The following is a 12,375-nucleotide window of genomic DNA, read 5'->3' on the forward strand; positions in this document are numbered from 1 at the left end:
TACACTGAATGAAAGTGAAGAAGATAGTATAGAAAAAGGAAGCGACAAGAAATAGTCTCAGCCAGGTTCACAAAAGCGCGGTCGGCGGTCGCCATGTCGGGTCGCCCGTAAGGACCATATGAGTCACCTCCCACTCACCGGCAGTGAAAGTAGCAAATACTAAAATATTTGAAGGTCGACGTGGGGAAAGATTTCATATGAACAGCAGCTGAAGATGGGTCTGTCGACCGTACAGAACATGTCTCCCAGTCGCTTCGACACCTTCCTATCTTTTCACTGTATCGCATTTTGTGGTGTGTTGAACCGATAAAAATTGCTAATAAACCAATGATGATGATGTGAATGCAGTTTTCGATCGATTGAATCTAGTTAATATTCCCGAGCCTCGACGCGGAGATTGGCGCTTCGGCGCCCAGTGCGGCAACCCAACTGAACTCGGAGACGCTGACGTGGTGTCCCGGAGGTAGTTATCTTTTCTTGGTAAGGAGCGGAAACCCTGCCAAGTGCTTTGAATGTCGTCCGTGTAGGGAATATGATGAAGCGGTGCCAGATTCCTGGCAAAATCGCCTATTTGAACGAATCCTGTTTCGCCTCCAAGCCGCCACTGTCGCCAGGCGTCGGTTGCATTGCAAAAAATAAGACTTTCACCGCTCATTTCTTGCCGACCCATGCACCATGCTCACTTTAACTAACTTACTTACTCTGCAGCAGTTATTTACCCCGGTCGCCGAGTTCATTATTTCATGTAACTTGTATTTATAATTTGAATATATTATCAATCTATGTCCGATAACACGAAATTTTGATCCTTTATAACATATTTTGTACGTGGCGCACAAGACCGGAAACAGCGCGACGCGCCACTCAAAACTCATCATTAATAATAGCAATGTTAATAATCTTCAGTCGCACGAGGAAGCGAGTGTTGTCACTTGTCAGTTGGTTAAACACCAGCGTCAATACACTAATGAAAGCGGTTTCTAATCCCGGTTCTGACCTACTTCTACGCGTCGGAGGTTTATCTTAGGGTTACCATACGTCCTCTTTTATGAGGATTTGTCCTCATATTTGACTTTTTTGAAAGTGTCCACGGAGGACGCCCTTTTGACCTCTTTTTTTGAGATTTTGTCCTCTTTTTTGAAAATTGAGGTCATATTTAGGACAAAATGTCAGTGATATGCCGTAAATTAGCACAGCAGCGACTCTCAAACGGTATTTTGAGCTCTGAGCGAAAATATGACCTTTTTTTTAGTCAACCACCCGGTAATGTGTAGGAAGAAACGGTATTTTGGGCTCTGAGCAGGAAAGTTAACCTTTTTTTTTAATCGACCGATCACAAAGTGGGAAAAGTTCACTGAATTTTGAGAATTCCTCTCCGGTTTTGCAAGTCTCAAATTTCTGAAAAAGTGTCCTCTTTTTAGATTTCCGAAAATAATGTAAGCCTAGTTTATCTAGGCTCGACTTCGCCGATCTCACTGCATCCGCAGTGCATTGAAAAACCCTGACGTAAAAAATGATCCGAGCGAGTGACAACGACTGATGAATGACTGCGGGAGGGGTTAAAAGACGTTCCCGAGAATACAAGAAGTCGAAGACCGATGAACATAATGAAATTTGTGTCGTGGAGCACAAGGCCTAAAAAGGCGATTAGCTCCACTGTGTTAGGCCCATTAAAACAATACAATATTCTGTCGCACCTTTCATTGTGAGCTTTTCTGCAGATCATAGTCCCCTTTACGCTAATTAACATGTTCTCTTTGCCCGGGCAAGTAATAAGTGTATACTAACTTCTAGCAAATTATAGCCCGTGGTTCACCATCAATGGTCATATGAATTATATAACTATTATCAACAGTAGAAATAATCTGCAAGAGGATTGCAAGGGCCAGCCGTCTTGTTGACTCACACGATTACATGGTCGATCTTTAAATCTCGATTGCACGTATAGTACGACCATTATATTTAGAATATTTCCATTAAAAGTTATCAGAGCACCGCTAGAGAAACTCATCGTAAGTCTGCCTTCATGCGACCCGTGCCTTTCGATTTTCCCAATAACGCAGGTGCCATACGATTCATATCCACTATCTTCCCTGCGTATAGTTTGCAAGTTTAAATGCAGTTATGACATCAGGTATGTAATGACTGGAGGACATGCGTACAGATACATGAATTGTACAAGTCAAAGACACTAAACATTGCAGGAAATTATATTAAAAACTGTATTCTGTAAACTGTTCCCACATTATAGTCGGTATTTCCCAGCGATAATAAATAAATCCATTGGCGCTTTGCGCCAACGATAGAAAGCAATGTGTAGTGGTTGCCATTGGGCCAATAGAAATTCGCATATTTCTTTTGAACAGGATTATCTCGTGTTCACACGCGAAGAAGTTCTAATTTGGACAGCGTAGTGCTTGAGTCGATATGAGTGGCATCGCCTAGGCAACTAATCGGGGCGCAGGGACGTAGGCCATACATTAATACTGCCTGTTATTCTATTGTATTAAATATCCATTTTGAAGAAAAAGTAGTAAGTCCTAATTTCATCCATTCAAGTGGAAATACATCAGTTATTGTTGAGTCGCTTCAATATTTCGCTATATGGTCCTTCGGCTTTCAGTATCGCCGCGATCTGAAACCGCGCCCTCTGTGATGATTTATCCTCGGCGGCTGATCGTAGATCATAGGCAAGCCTGTTGCGTCCGGGTACCCTGTCTGTAAATCTTCTACGTAGTGAGCACCGGGCGCCCAAGATCTCGTTGTGTCGTGCCCGAAGCTGGGACCCTGGTGCGCGTGTTTGGTGATGTCGTCGTGTCGGTCCTTCCAGGCTTTCGGGAATTTTCCGGCGATGTGGTAAAGCTCCAGTAAGTTCAACATGATCATTATGCAACCGGTCGCGTAGAATACGCAGATGAAAATAGATTTCTCTTTTGGCCTGTATGAGAAGTATGACGGTCAGTAGTAGCTGCATCTATGTCCCATGATACAGAAGTGAGCAAAGTAGCCAGATTTGCGACTCAAGTAGAAATAAACGCAACAATTACAAGTATAAGTAGCGATCTCCCAGATGGATCGAATGTACTTCAAGTGGAAGTAGGAAATGAAAGTTCTGAAAGTACTCAAGTACGGAGTTTTGAAAAGTACTACTTTAATCAGTTAGATCATTATGCAGCCGGTCGCGTAGAATACGCAGATGAAAATAGATTTCTCTTTTGGCCTGTATGAGAACTATGACGGTCATTAGTAGCTGCATCTATGTCCCATGATACAGAAGTGAGCAAAATAGCCAGATTTGCGACTCAAGTAGAAATAAACGCAACAATTACAAGTACAAGTAGCGATCTCCCAGATGGATCGAATGTACTTCAAGTGAAAGTAGGAAATGAATGTTCTGAAAGTACTCAAGTACGGAGTTTTGAAAAGTACTACTTTTATCAGTTAATCACTACGTTCGAAATTGCAAGATACAGCTTCGTGACTAACTCAAAATAAGTATAATGACGCTGCCAAAATATATTCAGCAATTACACTGATGGCTATTTCACGCGGTTTCACACATGAGGCTGATGCAAACTTATCGCAAAACAACTTCCTATGCTTCTCACTCCAAGTGTAAAGACTGAAAGTGAACTTGAATTTTTCAAGTAGAATTGGTAGTATAGTCTAGAAAGATAATCACTTGAGCAAGTAATGCAAGTAAGCAAACAAACCTACTTGAGTTATTCGAAAACGTAGATATACTTCATTACTGATTACTAGGGCAAGTTTTTGCAACTTTTTTTTACAGCTTCCGGCAGCTTCCTAAATACTCGAAAGTTACGTAGAATGCTGTTTTAAGCTGTTTGAAGGAATCTTATAGTGCAACTTTTCTCCATTTTTTCATGCAACATTTTGCAGCTTTTTCGATTTTTCATGAAAGTTTATTCGATTTTCCATGCAACCAACTTTCTGGAAATATTTGGCAGTATATTTAAATAGATCGGTCACTGTTTTTTTTGAGAATTTTGATGAAATACACGGCCAAATTCGACTGAAATACCGTAAATTAGCACTGAAGTAACGCTCTAACGGGTATTTCGGGAGATGAGCCCGAAAATTGACTTCGTTTTTTTTAGTCAACCAATGGAGAATGTGGATAGAAAACTGTATTTCGAGAGTGGAACTGGGAAGTGGACCTTTTTTTAGTCATCCGACCAAAATGTGGTCTTTTAATGCAACTTTTGTGAAAAAAATAAATGCAACTTTTTACTGCAACTTTTGTGAAAAATAAATGCAACTTTCCACGGATTTAACCTCAACAAAACTTGCCCTACTGATTACCTCTGAAACTACATAGAATCTTTATAAATCGTCCGATACTGAACGGAGTCATAAATTATTTCTTTTCTCGGACGAGTGTTCAATTATATTATTTGCAATAACACTACGCATTTTTAAAATTTTGGTATTTTCCCATAATGATCAAGTCTGCCATCACATAGCGATCATGACTGTTATTTGCCAAGATTGTGATTTGTCAGGACACAAATTCTATTCCTCACTTCACACGACATCGTCTGGCAAACGGTTAGTCGCATGCATCAGATCGCATTAGTTCGTCTTTTCGTTATTAGTCATTACGACAAGGAAAGGACGTAGTTTGTTTGTGTCCTTGATGTTTTTGCGACACTGACTCATGATATACATACACACTATCTGTGAATTACTGCAATACTGCATATGCATACCATGAGATCATGTTGTGCATATGCCGATGGACAAGGAAGATGCAGATATATAGGCTTGTACGGCTTTCTAAGTCTTGTACAACCCCTCCATGCTATCCCAGTGCTGCATGAGCGCCAAGCATACACGACATGGATACCATTGTTATTAATCAGGTCATTGGGATCGAACCCACGACCTATCGATCAAGAAGCCGGACGCTTCGCCATTACTAGGGTTGCATTTAAAACAAAAATCAATTTAAAACAAACATTTTTAAAACAAGGCCCTAATTTTCAACATGTTTTTATTGTTTTTTATGTTTTTTTAAAGCCTGGACGTCACGAATATTCAATTGTGACGTCATAGTGGATTGACATTGACAAATAAAAAATAGAGTAAAAATAGCTCCTTTGACGAAATATATGTACTGTTACTATTGAACCGACAATTTTGAGTGTTCCAACCATCCCATATCGATATACGTCAGCTACATTGGGTGGTAATTGTCCGTAGGCTTATACAACATGTTTTTGTAAGGTATTTACGCAATTATGGCATAATTTTACAACTTAAAAAAACACAATTTTTTTTTCTTTTTTAAAGGCATTTTTTTAAAACCCTGTTTAAAACAGGTTTTAAACAAAGTGTTTTAAAACACCGTTTCTTTTAAATGCAACCCTAACCATTACGCTATTTTTTCGGTAAGTTCATGAATATTATAGGATGTTACCGACTGGTGAAGTTGGTAATTTAGTCACGAGCTGAACGCGTAACCTGAATCGTGGCGAGACCATGCGAGTGGTGACGGTCAACTACAGTTTTGGAATTCTTTAACTATTTCAAATAGTTAAATCAAAGGTGAGATATTTACTTTCCCAGTCTTTTTGATACGCCCTCACTATAATTAAACGACATGCTATATGAACTTTGCATTGTGTATTCATATGTCGGAAACCATGACCCTACGCCAAACCAACGAAAGTTTACTAGCGAATAGCTAATAGCTATCATTACAACGTAACTGCTCGTTGCTGTATATTGTGAACTCCAATCTTTCGCGAGTCACATTCAGTTTCGTAACGAATGTACTAAAATCCGCAGACTTTTGGTCTCGCACTCGCCACTCGCGTCCGTGCAATATAACCTATACTCTACTAATAAAATCGCCGGTAGTATGCTCAGCAAACAAACTTGGGCGGTTTGTTCTGTCGGGCAATCGTGACTTATGAGATGTAGTCAAGAACGCCCCTTCCGATAGAGGGCCGTAAAAAGTAGTTCAAACATTCATTTATTCGGTTACTAATTTCGCCTTCCTAAAATATTGCTATGTGTATGTGGACTTTAAACGGAAACCGATTTCCATAATTTCGTTGGTTGCAAATCTTGCAAACAGCACTTTCTGATACAGAATTTCGCTTTCACACCCATTGCAATTTGTGAAAATTAGTTAAATACATCGATTCATATGTAGATATATGTCAGGGATACTGGGTACTGTTTTCGTGTCGGCCTACCAACAGAGAGAAGGCGCAAAGGGTAGTACACATAAGTCGAATCCACCACATCCCTTGGATATTTCTGTCATTTATCCATATTTCTACTATGTTATTTCATGCGAAAGGGTTTAAAATATATTTTGATACTATAGCAAAGTGTCGATGGCCTGATTTACATACTTCCTTATAGTTGAAATTGGGTAAATAAACCTATTTACCACCCATGTAGTAGCAGTGTGATTTCACTTCTTTTACTGTTGTATCAAGATATTGTGTAATACTGTATATATTGGCAATCATCACCTGGACACCCAGCATTCCACTACGTTCGGGCAAGGCCAATGCTGACACTGGAACAATTCCGGCATCACGAACTTGAAAGCGTAAATATGGTACTGGCCGAACATGAAACCTATTTCCATCAGCATGCGCGTCAGAACCTGCGAAAGCGCGGATTGTAGATTAGCAGAAATGAGACGCATTATATGTTGAAGATTCGGCTCACAACAAGGAAGTAAGCGATGAATAGTTTGGACGGGTTGTCCTCGGATAATTTCGATGCCATTAGTTTTTCGTCTGCTTTATTCTCGTCGTCCGAATCTTTCTGTCCTTCTGCGTTGAAAGATAAATAAAGATTGATGTAGCGTTTGTTTTGGCGCGCCTTCCTTCAGTTGTAAATTTTCCCTAATATCGCGAGACGCCGGGCGCCGATATACGGACCTAGTAGTGTGCTCGGGTCCAAGCCAGCCTCGATCATTCGTTGCTTTTCGATCTCACGTTCTTTTTCTTTGATTCTCTTTGCCTGCCAAAAGAATAAAAATTGACTAGCAAAATGATAACCAACGCGCAGCTGACAGATTGGAGCACGGCTCACTTCCAGGCTTTTAAGGCACTGCGAGGATCAGATGGCGAGGAGGAGCCTAGACAAACCTGCAACTAGAGTAAGTAGCCTACTCGAGTTTCAAATAGAAGATTCGGTCGATGGGCCACATACTTTTTGCAGTTAATCGGAGGTGGCCTCTTACAAAATGGCAAAACGCGACTGGCGTAAAATGACGAATGACATTAGAAATAAGTGCAATTTTCTAAAACACATTCAGTTATAGGGATTCGTGATACGGGGGCTCTATTTTCTGGTTGTCAGGACAATTTCGCTCATAAAATTGATGCAAGCATATCCCAAAATCGAAATTACAAAAAGTAAGTATAGTTTGGCCAAAATACTGTTAAGTATAGAAGCAGTATAAAAGAATCCAATTGAGTAAGTAGTACAAGTCGGAAGAACCTGCTTGACTGGGTTTTGTTATTGATATTTGGCTGACTATCATTAACAAAATTATGATGTCCGGCACCTAACGCATGTATCATGTATACCGTACAAATGCGTAAATCCGTGGCATATAAATGCTGCTGTATAGTGAATGACAACGGTTTTCAATCATCATTTGTATGCATACAGGATTTACACAGCAGTGATACACTGTAGAGTGTAGATATACGACGGTATTTATGTAGCAGGTGACTGCGAAGTGGCTATCGAAGTACAGAAACTCTTTACATAATGGGCTGATAGCCTATACTTTATGTATCACTATAGCAGGCGATGGCTCGTTTCCGTTTATAAACGTAGTCAGTCATACATGACGATTTATACAACAGTCGCAATGGTTTGCCCCACCTCCTCTTTTTTGGCTTTCATCTTTTTCTTTCGGGTCGCTACGACCTCTTCTACTTTGGCCATTTTATGCGCGGTGTACACGATGAAAACGATGGAGGGCAAGGATACGAACAACATTTGCAAGCACCAATACGTTGTCTGAAAATGCAGTTATGGAATTAGGGAATCCCTACTCGGGATTTCGGTTGACGGACGAACCAGAGCGATCGGACTGTATTCGTTGAAGCAGACGTTCTTGCAACCGGGAGATAGAGTGTTACACGTGAAAGACTTTTCGGCATCTTTCCACGCACTACCTGGAGAAATAATTTGTGAGAAATCGTCATTAATCCTTGGAACGCACTGGGTATTGAGCCAATATACTAATCAGCATGACAAAATTCATATGAGGTAGCGTGGAAATTGCTACTCCCGACTAACTGGCACCAAAAGCAATCTATGACAAATAGTGTTGATTTCCGAACAAGCGTCGTGGGTAGGCCTTCGAGTGGAAATGCTCACTTGGACATTGTGACGGATGGATGTCTTTGTATTCTCGTGTTTATTCTATATTAGCCACGTATATAGATATCTCGCTCGCAACGTGGTATTATTGGACATTTTCATTAACTGCAGTAGCGGTGGCGATCATTTGATCACCATGACAGCCTAAAGTCGGCATGTTACACCTATACGGGTCACACATCACATATCTTCACGGCGAAACACACCAGAACTAGGACGCGCCCACAGATAGTTCCGGGTGTTACTCGAGAATGCAACTTATAAGCTCAGTTTTCGGGTATAGGTTTGCTGCCAGGTCAGTTTACTACAGAAAGGTCAAAGTCCTCAGTCATGTTTATTTTGGCGACCATTTGCTGGACGTTCGATTTCATACGCTTGATCTAAGGTTCTCGCCAACTCAACCAAAACAATAGTATGTTACCGCAGGAAATATCAAGCTCATAATCACATTATTGTTACGTCACTCCTATTGATTTCGGAAAGTTATCAGCGGTTTATTACATCTAATAAAGAATATACGTAGCATGGCGTGTCGAATCGAATATCGCATTATCATGTACTGTACATTGTACATCAACTACGCGCTATGAGTAATGCCTCCATTAATTCGTGTTATTGTGTCTGCGTTCAAGTTTCTATCTGGGGAAATGTATGGTCACATTCACAATCAATAAAACTGTCTGTCTAGTCGCATTTAGTATTGTAAATCACATTTGGGAATATGATAAAGTCAGCGTAGCATTTGCGCAATATTTACTATATTATTACAGCAGGTGAACTTACTCGCCAAGGCAGTGACTATTAACATCCTAATGATAAAGAATGACGTCACCCAAAATCTTCCCACCAGCGTCGAGTGCTCGGCACTCTGCTCCAAAAGCTTCTGCACAAGATGCCAACCCATAGTTCAAAATTACTCACAAAGTTTTCTACATTCCTGTCACACAAGTGTCAAATCTACGTCAGATCATAACTGGGAACAAATCCCAGTAGATTTATCATGATCTAGTCGTCAAGAAGTCGGATAAGTGGAGTCATCAGAGCGTAACGCTCCAGCGTATAATACTTTGCAAGGTCGAATGATGCAAAGATTGCAAGTGCACTATAACCTCTACACCTTCCGCCCTGTTCGTGGGCCTTGTCCACTAATGTAAAAGTCAGATTTGGATGATGTCATAGTTTAAATAATGAAATGTGCGTCATGGTGACATTGAATTTTTTGAGCTTTTAATTCAATAAACTTCCTTGCTGATTATTACGACTGCGTCTATTGTTATAGCAAATACAACGGATGCCTGTACTTGATATCAAACATTGAATCAAGTATTGGCGTCTGTCACTTTCCAATCTCAGCACTGTAAACCACTTAACTTTACCGATATCCTACGGTTAAGTTTTATGAGTTTTTTTACATCACACGTAATCAAATGTTAGTAAAAACGTGACGTCAAGACCTTCAACCTCATGCGTTGCAACCACATCTTTGGGAAACCAGGATTCATCATTTCCTAATTTAAGACACCTGTGCTACGGGCTGGGCAAAATCATGTACCTGAGTAATTCGTTCCGAAACGAGTCTTAGGCTTCTATAGTCACGTTTTCGAATACCGCTCAATATTCCTTCGTAACGGTATGGATATCTTGGACTGATAAAATATGTAACTTTGATGGGTTGTGAAAGCCCACCCATTAGGGGTGTATGTGTAAAGATTTTTAGCTGCTATTGTGTTGGTACTGCTATTACTAGGGCTGCCAAGTGTCTAGCACCGACTACGTGAAATGGACATTTGGTGGACACATGGCAATGCATGCTTTCTTCTGGTCTGAGCTGGCTGCCGTGAGGACGCAGAAATACAGCTGTCTAAAAACGATTGTCCATCTCTTTACGTCGACTATATTAGGAGGCCTACCACAGCGGCCACAAATGAAAGAATACATTGAAGATAGTTTGCTATATTTCTACGATATGTATTTCACAGCATTTTTGCGACTGGCGGTCAATCACTATTTCCGAGAAATGTCGCTTTCGCCAACTTACGCAGCCGCGTGCTACATGCTTGGATGCTTGGTGCTGGATGCTGGTATCGGCATGGCCCGTGTCGTTTCAGTACTCGTACTGAGCACAAATCGTTTCTCAGTCCTCGCCTTGATTAGTTACAATTAATGCTTGATTCAGACTCGAGTATAGTAGAATAGTTCTGCCCGCTTCTACTCCTGACTCCTTCAAATTCTAACCCGCTGTAGTCTATTTGACAGCTGAATAAAGTAGCAGTACTTCGCATTCCTGCCTTGTTCCGTGGGTTTAGGCATCTTGTTCTATATGGGACGATTCTAATAGCAGCGGCCTCATAGTCATAGACGGTAGTTAAGAATATTTGACTCTAAATTGAAATGTCTGGTTCTGGATAGCAAATTTAATAAGTAACCGCCCACAAAACTTTCTTCTGCTTGCGCAAATATTTGCCTGCCGCCAGAGTTTATTGACTCGTTGCGAAGGATTTGTTGCGAATACTGACTAATCACCTAGCGATAAAATTATTTCCAGAGCTGCGCGTCTTTTCGGTTACCATCGTTGAGTGCTTGTACAGATGTACGCACACAATGTATACGATGTACATAGTAGCCCTGATTACTAAAATGTACACACGGCATACGGTATGCGTACCATAATATTGTCCGCACGCATTGGGAAGAATGCCACAAGGACATAATATCCGCTATGTGCCTAATGAAATTGAATTTATGAAAATGGATGTAAGTGAGTAAGACCTATGCATGTTACCAGCTATCCCACTAGCGGTTAAGACGACGGATCGGTATCTACAATGTGGTAAGGTTTTGTATTAAGCTGAAATGATTAAATCTCTGTATTTCGACTTTGTCATCGTAATACACTCGTGTGGTCACATCTGTGGGCGAGTATGGGTTAAAAGCTGAAGTTCGTCGATTTAACGTATACGGTGATAATATCGCATTGGTGATCACTGATCACAGAGAAATAATTATTATATGCATAGTAATGTTATTTCATTTCTATTAGTTGCGTTAGTATCTATCAAGGTCGGTGCATACGCTATACTGCACATGACGTTTTCGCCACAATAGTCACAATTCGACAGCTGGTCGGGTCTATAATTACCTGTAACCCATGACAGTCAAGACAAATCATATGTATGAATTGAGCGCACATGGTCATGACATCCAGTACATCAAGAGGGACTGCCCAGGGGACACTGGCTAATAACCACTGTGGTATAGGAATGCAAGTAGTTGATATCGGACCTAGGGTCATTAATAGGCAACTGCCGAAAGTTGAAACCACATAGTTTTAAGTTCCAAGTCGCCAGCCTGTGTCAGCGCATGGTAAATCATTTAAATGTGAGACTAAATTAGGCGTTCCGATATGTAAGCAATCATATGGCACTATTGGTAAGTTGTATACCCATTTATGTTGTCGACTACTATAGAATATGACTGAGCGATTACATATAAACGGCTGCGTTATAGTGTCAAATTCCTCATGCAAACTTGTGCACCTTTTCGTATACCGATGCACCCCATGCAGATTTTCCTGCATCCGATCCAACATCATATCGATGTTCTTTTGTTTCCTGTTTTCTTTTGCCCTTTTTATTTTATCTAAGTCGATATATATATATATATATCCTGGGTGCAGCGTCCATGCGCACAGGTTGAAGAGGACTGGAATAACCGATGGTAATCACCCCGATGTTATTCTGAAGAGAACACTGGAATAAGCTTATAACTTTAACGTATAGATATGTAGACGAGAAATGGAAAGTATCAACCGAGCTTTATGTCGAACTAAAATCAACACCATCATATTTCATACCGAACTCGTCATACTTAAATTAATGTTCCTTCTCCGTTAAAGAACGAGCAATAGATTTTGTGTACCAGATTTAGTGAAAAAATCCTTTTTCAAAGCGAATTCGCGTTCAACCCTGAACATTTTACTTCATCTCC

At 40.5% G+C, this 12,375-nt stretch overlaps 1 protein-coding gene across 3 annotated transcripts; it reads right to left on the minus strand.

Moving 5' to 3' along the window:
• Nucleotides 1-2,064: 2,064 nt before the first annotated feature.
• LOC145450001 (gap junction alpha-3 protein-like) lies at nt 2,065-10,732 on the minus strand. Of its 3 annotated transcripts, none has more exons than XM_080328449.1 (7): nt 9,168-10,732; nt 8,083-8,176; nt 7,885-8,022; nt 6,927-7,008; nt 6,712-6,815; nt 6,510-6,646; nt 2,065-2,938 (listed from the first exon to the last, which is right to left on the minus strand). In XM_080328449.1, the coding sequence occupies exons 1-7, from the start codon at nt 9,290-9,292 to the stop codon at nt 2,620-2,622; spliced, it is 999 nt and encodes a 332-aa protein (XP_080184575.1). In that variant the 5' UTR covers nt 9,293-10,732; the 3' UTR covers nt 2,065-2,619. The 3 variants fall into 3 exon arrangements, with proteins under 3 accessions (XP_080184575.1, XP_080184574.1, XP_080184573.1); XM_080328448.1 differs by having other exon boundaries at nt 6,712-6,818; nt 8,083-8,180; nt 9,172-10,722; XM_080328447.1 differs by having other exon boundaries at nt 6,712-6,818; nt 9,168-10,721.
• Between the last annotated feature and the right edge of the window lie 1,643 nt (nt 10,733-12,375).

The sequence above is a fragment of the Botryllus schlosseri genome, chromosome 11 (assembly GCF_051294905.1).
Source record: "Botryllus schlosseri isolate E-star chromosome 11, Bs_hap1, whole genome shotgun sequence".
NCBI lineage: Eukaryota > Metazoa > Chordata > Ascidiacea > Stolidobranchia > Styelidae > Botryllus > Botryllus schlosseri.